This window comes from Mobula birostris, chromosome 15 (genome assembly GCF_030028105.1).
Source record: "Mobula birostris isolate sMobBir1 chromosome 15, sMobBir1.hap1, whole genome shotgun sequence".
Taxonomy (NCBI): domain Eukaryota; kingdom Metazoa; phylum Chordata; class Chondrichthyes; order Myliobatiformes; family Myliobatidae; genus Mobula; species Mobula birostris.
In genome coordinates, this window is record NC_092384.1 from 23,223,290 (window position 1) to 23,235,762 (window position 12,473).

The following is a 12,473-nucleotide window of genomic DNA, read 5'->3' on the forward strand; positions in this document are numbered from 1 at the left end:
GCATTTCAAATTGAAAGGAAGAGAAGAACCTAAAATGGAGCCAAGTGCATAACCTTGAGCAGATTGTAATTCCAATACTACTCATTTAGGAATGGATAGTGTATCTTGGTCAAGTAACCAAAATTTCATGTGTCGAATATTAATTGCCCAATAATAAAATCTAAAGTTAGGTAATGCCAAGCCTCCATCTCTCTTAGCTTTCTGTAGATGTATTCTACCCAATCTCGGGTTTTTATTTTGCCAAATAAAAGAAGAAATTTTAGAGTCAACTTTGTCAAAAAAGGATTTTGGAACAAAAATTGGTAGTGCCTGAAATACATATAAAAATTTTGGCAGAATAAACACCTTAACAGCAATAATATGATCAATCAAAGTTAAATAAAGTGGAGACCATTTAAATGAAAGTTGAGTAATGTGATCAATTAAGGGTAGGAAATTAGTCTTAAATAAATCCTTATGTTTACAGGTAATTTTAATCCCAAGATATGAAAATTAACCAATTTAAACAGGAGGTTCTGATATAAGGGAACTTGCTTATTAATCGGGAAAAGTTCACTGTTACTGAGATTTAACTTATAACCTGAAGAAAGACTAAATTGTGCTAATAAATCTAAAGCAGCAGGAATAGATTTTTGAGCATTAGAAATATATAAAAGTAAGTCATCAACATAAAGTGATACTTTATGAGACTTTGAACCACGTGAATCTCATGATTCATCCAGGGCTTCTGATTAGGGAAGACTCTGAATGATTTTGTGGAATCTCGGCCAAAACATCGACTGCTCACACTTTTCCATAGATGCTGCCTGGCCTGCTGAGTTCCTCCAGCACTGTGTGTGTGTCACACTCATCTACAACTGTTTTAATAAAGTCTGTTACAACGACAGTGTATTCATTCAGATCCAAAGAGGAGTCCTTGAACACGGCCCAGTCCACTGACTTGAATCAATCCTGTAGCTGCTCCTCTGCCTCCTGCGACCACCTCTCTTTTTGTCCTAATCTCTGAAGTTTTGATCTTTAGCCTTTGCCTGTACGCAAATAGAGGGATCAGATTTATCGAAATGCGGTCTGTGCATTGGACGATAGGCATTCCTCATCTTAGTATAACAGTGGTCCAGTGTGTGTTAGGACCTCTGGTGCTACAGGTGATGGTAACTAGGCAGGGTTTTCTTTAAACAGATCTGGTTGAAGTCCACAATTATCATTTGAAATGCATCGGGATAGACTGTTTCTTGTTTGGACACGGCATCATGCAGTATCTCAGTACTTGATTATAGTCCGCTGCTGGTGGTACTTAAACCGCCATCAAGATTATGGAGAAAAATTCCCTAGGTAAATAGAACGAACGGCATTTGACCATTAGGTGATCAAGGTTGGAGGAACATGAGTTTGACAAAACCGCCACATCAGAGCACCATTGAGAGTTTATCAACAAATACATATCTCCACTTTTTGCCTTTTCCAAATCAGCAGCTCATTCCACACAGAAAATCAAGAAGCCTTTCAGTTTGATCACTGTATCTGGCATGCTGGGAGAAAAATGTCTCCTTCAAGCATAGAATATAACCTTCCTCCATTTCCCCTCGATACAGCAATCTTGTCCTCAGGTCCTCAGCTTTGTGCACCAGCAACCGCACATTTGCTAACAAGGTGCTGGGTAGGGGTGGTCTCATTCCTTTGCATTTCAGGTCCCCTTCCTGCCTCGCTTCTGACCATGGCGATGAACCTTCATCTGCTTCAAGGTGATGTACCTGCCTGATCTGCAGAGACCTTCAGATGAATGGGAAATCTGTAGATCACTAAGTTGATTTAAAAGTACAATGCCTAGAAGGAAATTGCATGCTGCAGATTGCACTGAGAAATTCGAAAGAGGTATATTTAGAAGTATTGTCTTCAGCCCACTGAACATCACTGGCACCATCGTGACGTTATTTATTCTGCAGATAATTATTATTGAATTTCCTAAGTCACCACCTTAGAGTTTATTTCCCCAATTCAAAATAGTTTTTTTTTATGATAGATAAGTTGAATATGCTTGAAATATATGAGATTTAAACAGAAAAAAGGTCAGAAGTGCTCAATAGTTCAGGCAGCTTCCACAGAGAGATGAACAAGAGCAGAACCTCCAAGGAAGTAATCTCTGGATTACTCTCAGTGCCATGTGCTGGTCAGGACAGGAACAGAATGACAGTACAGATGAATGAGAGGCTGTGTTTCAGGTCCTTGGATCATTGGGTCAGGAGTAACCTGTACTAGAGCAACAGTTTGCACCCGAACTGGAGATGAGCCAATATCCTGGCTGGGAGGGTCACTGGTGCTACTTGGGAAGGCTTAAACTAGATTGTCAGGGGGATGGAAACCAGTGCACCAGGCCAGAAAGTGGAAGAATGGAGAGAAACGTAAATGTCAGGGCCAGTAAAAACCAACAAAAGCAAGGTAATAGATACAACAGGAAGGCGTGTTTGAAGTGGGAGTATTATGCTAGGAGTATTATGGGTAAAGGTGATTGATTTAAAGCATGGATCTGTACATGCAATTATGATGTTGTGGCCGTTACAGAGACTTGGCTGAGAGAGTGACAGGAATGGGTGCGAAATGTCTGAGGGTTTCAGTGTTTTAGAAAAGATAGGGAGGCAAAAGAGGTAGGGGGAGAGTTGCACTACTAATTGGGGAAAATATCACAGCTGCACTCAACAGGGCACATAATGGAGGGCTCATCCACCGAGTCCAGATGGGTAGAACTCAAAAATAGGTAGGGTGCAATCAGTCCAATGCAAGTACTACGGACGCCCCAATAGCCAGCAGGACATTGAGGAACAGATGTGCAGGAAATTAAGGAGAGGTGTACGCACAATAGAGTTGTTCTCATGGGGAATTTCAACTTCCCCAATACAAACTGGGAACTTCTGCGTACAAGTTTAGACAGGGCAGATTTTGTTAGGTGCGTCCAGAGGGTTTCGTGTATCCATATGCAGATGGTGCAATAAGAGAAAGATGTACTGGACTTTTTGTTGGATAATGAGCCTGACTAGGTGACTGACCTTATGGTGGGAGAGCGTTAGGGGTTGCCTCAAGTTTTAGATAGCTATAGATACTGTAGATATGGACTTGCAGGAGAGTATTAAATTGGAGCAGGGAAAATTACCAGAGCATCAGGCAGGAACTAGGGAAAGTTAATTGAGAACAGCTGTTTTGTTCAAATCCACATTTGACATATGGAAGATGTTTAAAGACCATATGCACAAAGTACAGAACAGATATCTTCCAGTCAGAAGGAAGGACAAAAATGCAAGGTAAAGAACCTTAGATGCTGAGAGAGGTGATGAATTTAGTTAAGTAGAAAAAGGAGCAGTATCTAAAGCTTGGGAAGCTAGAATCTAACAGAGCCTTTGACGATAATAAAGAAACCAGAAAAGAACTCAAGGGGGAAATTAGGAAAACCAGGAGGGACCATGAAAAGTCCTTAGCAATTAGTATTAAAGAGAAGCCCAAGGCATTCTATACATACATCAAGAGCAAAAGGATTACTAGGGAGAAGGTAGGACCACTCAAGGAAAAGTGGGGGGGGGGGCGCATTTGCTTGGATGTGGAGATGAGGTCCTAAGTGAATACTTTACATCAGTATTTACAAAAGAGAAGCACAAAAAGGATAAGGAGATAAGTGCTGAACATATTGATATGCTAGAGCATTTTGAGGTAAAGGAAGAGATAGTATTAGTTCTTTTAAAGAGCATTAAGGTGGATGAGTCCCCAGGGCCTGATGGGATATACTTTAGGTTATTGAGATTAGATTGCTCAAGCCTTGACCAATACTTTTGTGTCCTCTCTAGCTACAGGCAAGGCCCCAGAGGACTGGTGAGTAGCTGATGTTGTTCCGTTATTCAAGAAGGGAACCAAGGATAATCTTGGAAACTATAGACTGGCGAGTCTCATGTCAATGGTAGGGAAGTTTATGGAGTTTGGAGTTCAATTCCAGTGTCCTTTCTAAGAAAGTTTGTACATTCTTCTCATGTGCACTTGGGTTTCCTCCAGGTGCTCTGGTTTCATCCCACAGAACAAAGATGTACTGGTAGTTGGCTAATTGGTCATTGTAAATGTCCTGTGATTAGGCTAGGATTAAGTCGGTGGGTTGCTGGTGGCACGGATCATCAGGCTGGAAGGGCCTGTTTCACGTTGTATCTCTAAATAAATAAAATAAAATTATCTAACTAGGGAATGGTAAGGTCAATGAAGGATAAAGGGGAAAACATTTGCTTGGATTTGTAGGATGCGGGTGAGGTTCTTCATGAGTACTTTACATCAGTATTTTCCAAGGAGAAGGACATTGAGGATGGGGAGATCAGTGCCGAACATATTGTTATGCTTAGGTATTTTCAGATAAAGGAAGAGGTAGTGTTGGGTCTATCAAAGCTCATTAGGATGGATAAGTCCCAAGGGCCTGATGAAACATACCCCAGGTTATTTAGGGAGGCAACAGAAGAGATTGCTGGGGCCTTGACCAATACCTTCATGTTCTCTCTAGTCACAGTTAAGGTCCTAGAAGACTGGCAAGTAGCTAATATTGTTCCATCATACAAGAAAGAAACCAAGAATAATCCTGGAAATGATAGATGAGCGAGTCTCACATCAGTGGTAGGGAAGTTATTGGAGAGAAATCTTAGGGATAGGATTTATGAGCATTTGGAAAACATATTCTGATTAGGGAGACCCTGCATAGCTTTGCGTGGGGCAGGTTGCGTCCTACTAACTTGATTGAGCTATTTGATGAGGTGATAAGTGCAGATCTGTGGATGTTGTCTGCATTGGATGGAAAGGATGTTGAGGCTTTTGAGAGGGTGCAGAAGAGGTTTCCCAGGATGCTGCCTGGATTTGAGGGCATGTACTATAACGAGATGTTGGACAAACGTGGGTTGTTTTCTCTGGAATAGTGAAGGCTGAGTGAAGATCTGATAGAGGTTGATAACATTCTGAGAAGCATAGCTAGAGTAGACAGACAGTTTCTTTTTCCCTAGGGTTGAAAGGTCTAAGAGCAGAGGGCATGCATTTAAGGTGGGAGAGGATAAGTTCAAAGGAGATGTGAGGAGTAAGAGTGGTGGATGCCTGGAATGCACTGCCTGGACAGGTAGATGCTGATACATTAGAGATTTTTGAGGGACGTTTTGATAGGCACATGAATGTGCAGGAAATAGTCATAGTGATAGTCATACTTTATTGATCCTGGGGGAAATTGGTTTTTTTTACAGTTGTACCATAATTAAATAGTAATAATAACACCATAAATAGTTAAATAGTAATATGTAGATTATGCCAGGAAATAAATCCAGGACAGCCTATCGGCTCAGGGTGTCTGACCCTCCAAGGGAGGAGTTGTAAAGTTTGATGGCCACAGGCAGAAATGACTTCCTATGACGCTCAGTGTTGCATCTCGGTGGAATGAGTCTCTGGCTGAATGTACTCCTGTGCCCACCCAGTACATTATGTAGTGGATGGGAGACATTGTCCAAGATGGCATGCAACTTGGACAGCACCCTCTTTTCAGACACCACTGTCAGAGAGTCCAGTTCCATCCCCACAACATCACTGGCCTTACGAATGAGTTTGTTGATTCTGTTGGTATCTGCTACCCTCAGCCTGCTGCCCCAGGAAAGATATGGACATTGTGTAGGCAGAATAGATTAGTCTAGTTAGCCATTTGGTTGGTAATTTAATTGGTTCAACAGCACATTATGAGGTGAAAGGCCTGTTCCATATGATTCCATGTTCTATCTGTGTTCTAAATTCAGAAACATAAGAGATTGTATAGATGCTGGGAAGCCAGAGCAACACATATAAAATGCTGGAGGAACTCCGCAAGTCAGGAAGCATTCATGGAAATAAAGAAACTGATGTTTCAGGTCAAGACCCTTTGCCCAAAATGCCGACTGTTTATTCAGTTCTGTAGATGTTGGCTGACCCGCTGAGCTCCTCCAGCATTTTCTAAATTCATGTGTCAGGTTGTTGACTTTTCATCAGTCCATCAGATGAAAGACCATCACCTGAAACTTTAGTTCTATTTCTCTCCCAAAATGCTTTCTGAGCTGCTGAGTGTTCTAGCAGAGGATCATAGAGTCTCACAACATGGAAACTGGCCCTCTAGTCCAGCGGTCCCCAACCACTGGGCCGCGGAGCATGCGCTACCGGGCCGCGAGGAAGCAATATGATTTGATCAGCTGCACCTTTCCTCATTCCCTGTCACGGCCACTGATCAGCCGTTACGCATGCGAGGTCATGACCCGCGTGTCATTCGTGTCAGGGTGGGAAGGCGATCAACTCCTCGAGCTTGCAGATGATGACGGACTGAAAAGTATGTTTGACATAACATCTCTGCCGGCATTCTGGATCAAAGTCAAGGCTAAATATCCTGAGATCGCCATGGAAGCACTGAAAACGTTGCTTCCACTTCCAACATTTTTCTGCGAAGCGGAGTTTTCTGCAACGAATGCAACGAAAACTAAACTGCAGAATAGACTGGACATCAGGAACCCCCTTTGAGTATCGCTGTCTCCCGTCACCCCTCGATAGGACCATCTTGTTGCCGGGAAACAAGCCCAGAGCTCCCACTGATTCAGCGATATTGGTGTGTTGCGATGATTTTGTATATTCATATGGGGAAAATATTTGCTGTGCGTTTAATAGCCAAATATTACTTAAAATGTTATGACGCTATTGACTTATAAGTGACCTATATAACCATATAACAATTACAGTACGGAAATAGGCCATCTCTCCCCTTCTAGTCCGTGCCGAACGCTACTCTCACCTAGTCCCACCGACCTGCACTCAGCCCATAACCCTCCATTCCTTTCCAGTCCATATACCTGTCCAATTTTTCTGTAAATGATCGTATCGAACCTGCCTCTACCACTTCTACTGGAAGTTCATTCAACACTTACTTACTTCAAGCTCCCCTGCTAATTGACTTATCATTATATTCATGCGAGGAAAATATGCACTGTGTGTTTAATATTAAATTCGTTAGATAAACCTTTTTAGAAACAAAATTGAGTGTATTACCCACTTATCACCTATATTCTGGTCGTGATTAACACCCACCCCCACGAACAGAATCGCCAAAAAGGATTTGCTCCGGGGGGGAAATCGGCAAGTCACGATGCTCATGCGCATTGGTGCCCGCGCAAGGCTTCATGGTCAGTGTAGTCTTTTGAGTAAACAACGCATTTGACTGCTACTCTTGCTCGTTGGCAACCCTACTCCCCCCGGTCGGCCGGTCCACAAGAATATTGTCAATATTAAACCGGTCTGCAGTGCAAAAAAGGTTGGGGACCCCCGCTTTAGTCCAACCCAGCTATACTGACTGTACTGCCGGGTGAGCTCAGCTGAGTTTGATGCGCAGCTCTCTAAACCTCTCCTATCCATACACTTAACTAGATGGCTTTTAAACGGTGTTAATGTGCTTGCTTCAACTACTATTTCCAGCAGCTCATTCCAATACATATCCTCTTTGCATGAAGAAGCTACCCCTTGCATCCCTTTAAAATTTCTTGTGTCTAACTTTGTTTTTAGCACACAGTCACTGGGGAAAAAAAAGACTTTGGGCTTTCACCCAGTCTATTCCCCTCAGGATCTTATATACAGTACCTCAATCAGGTCACCCCTCAATCCCCTCCAGTCTTCCACTATCAGTTTCCATTAAATGAATCTCGAAACATTTCCAGAGCAATTCCATCACATTTGCTCTGTGCCTCAGCTCCCATTACCCACTTCAGCTTTGGTTCTTTAACATTACGTAGCACTTCTTAGTCTTGAACACATCAATTGTGTCTATAGGACCATGAGATACAGGAGCAGAATTAGGCCATTTGGCCCATTGAGTCTGCTCCACCATTCAATCATGGCTGATCCTTTTTTGCCCCTCCTCAACCTCATTCCCTGGCTTTTCTCCCTGTATCCTTTGACACCATGTCCAACCAAGAACCTATCAATCTCTGCTTTAAATAAACCCAACGACCTGGCCTCCACAGCTGCCTGTGGTAACAAACTCCACAAATTCACCATCCTCTGGCTGAAGAAATTTCTCCACATCTGTTTTAAATGGACGCTCCTCTATCCTGACACTGGGTCCTCTTGTCCTAGACTGCGCCTCCACCCCCACAGGAAACATCCTTTCCATATTTATTGTGTCGAAAGGTTTCAATGAGATCCCCCTTCATCCTTCTAACTTTCAGTTCCTCATATGATAACCCTTTCATTCCATTATGAACAGCCTCTGGACCCTCTCCAATGCCAGCACATCTTTTCTAAGATGAGGGGCCCAAAACTGTTCACAATACTCAAGGTGAGGCCTCACCAGTGCTATAAAGCCTCAGCATCACATCCTTGCTCTTGTATTCTAGACCTCATGAAATGAATGCTAACGTGGCATTTGCCTTCCTCACTACTGACTCAACCTGCAAGTTAACCTTTAGGGTGTTCTGCACAAGAACTCCCAAGTCCCTTTGTATCTGAGGTTTTAGGATTTTCTTTCCTTTTAGAAAATAGTCTCATATTTATTTCTACTACCAAAATGCATGACCATGCATTTTCCAACATGGTATTTCATTTGCCACTTTCTTGTCCATTCTTCTAATCTGTTTAAGTCCTTCTGCAGCCTAGTCATTTCCTCAACACTAACTGACCCTCCAGCAATCTCCATATCATCTGCAAACTTGGTGCAAAGACAACTATTCCATTATCTTAATCATTAATATACAGCATAAAAAGAAGTGGTCCCAACACAGACCCCTGCGGTACACTGGCAGCTAACCAGAAAAGAATCCTAATATTCCTACTTGCTACCTCCTACCAATCAGCCAATGCTCTAACCGTGTTATTAACTTTCCTGTAATACTATGGACTCTTACCTTGGTAAGCAGCTTCATGTGTGGCACCTTGTAAAAGGCATCTGAAAATCTAAATATACAACATCAACTACATCCCCTTTATCTATCCTAATAATCTCCTCAAAGAATTCAAACAGGTTCATCAGGCCAGATTTTTCCTTAAGGAAACCACACCCACTTGTCCTATCTTGTCCTGTGTCACCAAGTACTCCATCACCTCAACCTTAACAATTGACTCCAACATCTTCCCAACCACTGAGGTCAGGCTAACTGGTCTATAATTTCCTTTCTGCCTCCTTCCTCCTTTCTTAGAGAGTGGAGTGAAGTTTGCAATTTCCAGTGCTCTGGCACCATGCCAAAGTTCAATGACTTTTGAAAAATCATTGCTAATGCTTCCACAATCTATCTCTTTCAGAACCCTATGGTGCAGTTCATCTAGTCTGGGTGATTTATGTACCCCATAGGTCTTTCAGCTTTTTGAGCACCTTCAACCTTGTAATAGTAACTGCACCCACTCCTCTTCCTTCACTCACTTCATCTGGCAAACTACTGGTGTCTTCCACATGGTTCAACTTTCCTCACATTTAGGAACCATCTAAGCCAAGCATTATTTTGGTGAACATGTACATTAGCCCCTTCAAAGCTTCCCAAAGTATCAGGAACTACAGTAGTATAATGGCAGCTCATCCCTCATCACTTCCTATCACCATGGAAGTTTATCTAAGTGGTTTCCAATTTGAATTGTGCTTATATGTGTGTCTCCTTTCCCATCAGTTGTACATCAAATGATTTTGTTCCCAATAAAAAGCTCCTCTTTAGAAATTTTCAAGAGGAATTAATCCACAATGTTCTAAGAAAACATTGCTGATCATTTCAGGAATAACTAATTTTTAAGCACAGAAAGACTGGAAAAATTAGTTGCGTTATATTTTTGAGGTCACCCCACCACATGCCCATTCCCCTGCCAATCCACTAATGAGTCTCACTTCCTTCCCACTGAATGCTCTATGGCACCAATCATTTCACCTCTGAATTGCTGAGCTCCTCCAGTCTGCCAATGGAGCCCAATTTCCAACCCGATGCATCACCTCTTGCTGATTCTCGCAGGGTGGAAAGTTTCTACCATAATGCTGCCTCCCCTCCCAACTCCAGTCTTAATGCTGGAAGTGGACAATGAATGCCTTTCCCCAACACCTGAGGCAGCAGCCAGGCTTCAGATGGCCAGAAACATCTCAAACAATCCCAGGCCCAATTGGGCCTTTGACTGCTGGATCTCCTACCACCCATCCTCCAATACCTTACTGTGAAGCCTGTGGAAGAAAACAATTTCAATAGCACCCGAGGCCTTTGTCCTTGGCAGTGCTGAAATTTTCAGCAGTAGGCCCAAAAGGAGGTCACGCTGTACAGTAGCCAGTAAAAGATGCACCATCATTTCTGGGCCTCACCTGAAATATGACTTCATTCTTTATGGTTTATAGTCCTTTAGACAGAAGGGGTAACAATTCACTAAAATCCTTGCCTGTTTTTTCAAACCTGATTACTGCCCCATATCTTACCCCATCCTCCTTAATGTGGTACCTCATTATAAGAAGGTCGCATGACAAAAGTTTTTTCTTTTACCTCAGAGCAGAGCAGAAGAACTTCTATAAAGTATCAGCCTGGCTACAAGCTTGTGTTTAACTTGAATGAGATTTGACACAGAATTGAAGTGACTTAGTGCAAACAGTGTTTGAAATAGTGCTGCTCCATCAATCAGACTGTTCCCACAATCTATGGACCCACTTTCAAGGACTCTTCATCTCATGTTCACAATATTTATTGCTTATTTGTTTACAATGACTATTTTCCCTCTCTTTTTGTTTTTGCACAATTTGTTGTCTTTTACACGATGGTTGCCTGCTCTGTTGGTGTTGTCTTTCATTGATTCTATTATGGTTAATCGATTGATTGAGTATACCCGCAAGAAAATGAATCTCAAGGTTGAATATGGTGACATATGTATTTTGATAATAGATTTACTTTGATCTTTGAAATGAAAGTTAGGTGCAAGAGTAGGTGATACGACACTTTGAGCTTGCATCACCACTTATCAATTGATCTTCTACCTCAGTGCCATTTTGTTTCACTATCACCACCTCACTCGATTGCACTAAGATCCAGAGACATATTAAGCTCTGCTTTGCGGAAAAAAAACTGAATCACCGAGCTTCCATAGTCCTACAGGGTACAGAATTTCAAAGATTCACTTTCTCTCTATATAAAGTTTTCATCTTAGCCCCAAGTAGCCTGCCTCTCTAGGAGTCTGAACCCCAATTCTAGGAATTATTTTCGTGCTTTTTACATTCACCATCTAAGAACTGGTTTTGTATCTCTGCTTCAGCCATCCGCATCTCACTGCCGTGACCACTTTGCCTGCATGAAGTAAAGAAGATTGTTAATTCATTCATTAGAGGGAAGTGGATGCTTCTTCAGACCATTACTCAGCTCCTAAAATGCCAACTATAATGCCCCTACGTCCTGAAGGAGCCCCATCAATTTTAAACCTCTGTACCTCAGGAGAATGAGAGATGAAGGAAAGCTGAGATGAGTCTCCCTTGTGCCCATTCTATTTTTGACTTTATTGCCTCTCGTAAATTTTTTATTTCTTTCATTTGAATTTGTCCATGTTAAATATACTCTTTTCATTTATCCCTTTCTTTTCTACTTCTGTTTGTCTTTGATTCCCTCCCCTCACTTCTGTGATTTCCTTTTTTCTCTTTTTCCTCTCAGGCTCTGTCATCCTTCTCATTACTTCCTCCCTTCTTCCCTTTCTTACTCCTGAAATCTGTATCTTGATTAGTCAGGGCATCAAAGTTTACCGGGAGAAGCCAGATGAATGAGCTTGAGAAGGAAAATAGATCAATCACGACTAAATTGTAGAGCAAACTCAATGGGCTGAAAGGCCAAATTGCATTCTTAGTCTTGGCCTTATAGTCTTAATTTGCTTCCCTTCAGATTTATGTCTGTTTCTTTTTTTTTCCCAAAATGTTCTTTCAAAGTTTTCTCTAAAAGCATTTTTTGATGTCCCTTTACCTTTATCCCCACAGCTAACAGTACCCTGCGCAATCAAACCCAGTCCAATGAAGATTGTTATCACAACATGCCCACAGACAACGACTGTGAAAATGGCATATCTGAGCTCCTTGTGCTTAGATTCCATGCTGACTCATCCCACATTCCACTCGTAAAGCTAACAAAGTCATCCTTCATTAACTCCTCTGGGTTCAGCTCCTGATGTCATGGTAAATGGTGAATGGCTGGGGGCTAAAACAACTTACGCCAAGATGGAGGAGAGTGAAATCATTTCAGCTGTGAGATGGGCCAAGTAAACAATCAGGAACACAAAGAGTGGCTCAATGATGCGGACCCGCTTAGTAAAACGGCTGATGAGGGCCAGCAGAAAGGCAAAGGTAATTCCTACAGCAGTTCCACCCAAGCTCACCACGAAGACTGAACCTAAAAAAAAACAAACAAGAACTTAGAGACCTATATGAAGAGCCCATCTCAGAATGTCCTCTCAGTATTCTCTGGTGTACATACTTCCTGTCATCTTTG

At 42.1% G+C, this 12,473-nt stretch overlaps 1 protein-coding gene across 1 annotated transcript in view; it reads right to left on the minus strand.

The window, feature by feature from the left end:
* The window catches only part of slc9a5 (solute carrier family 9 member A5), a 181,203-nt gene that overhangs the window by 106,508 nt on the left and 62,222 nt on the right, over positions 1–12,473 (minus strand). Inside the window, exon 5 of the mRNA XM_072279421.1 lies at positions 12,197–12,374. Within this exon, the coding sequence (XP_072135522.1) occupies positions 12,197–12,374 (178 nt within the window). The remainder of the gene's footprint in view (positions 1–12,196; positions 12,375–12,473) is intronic.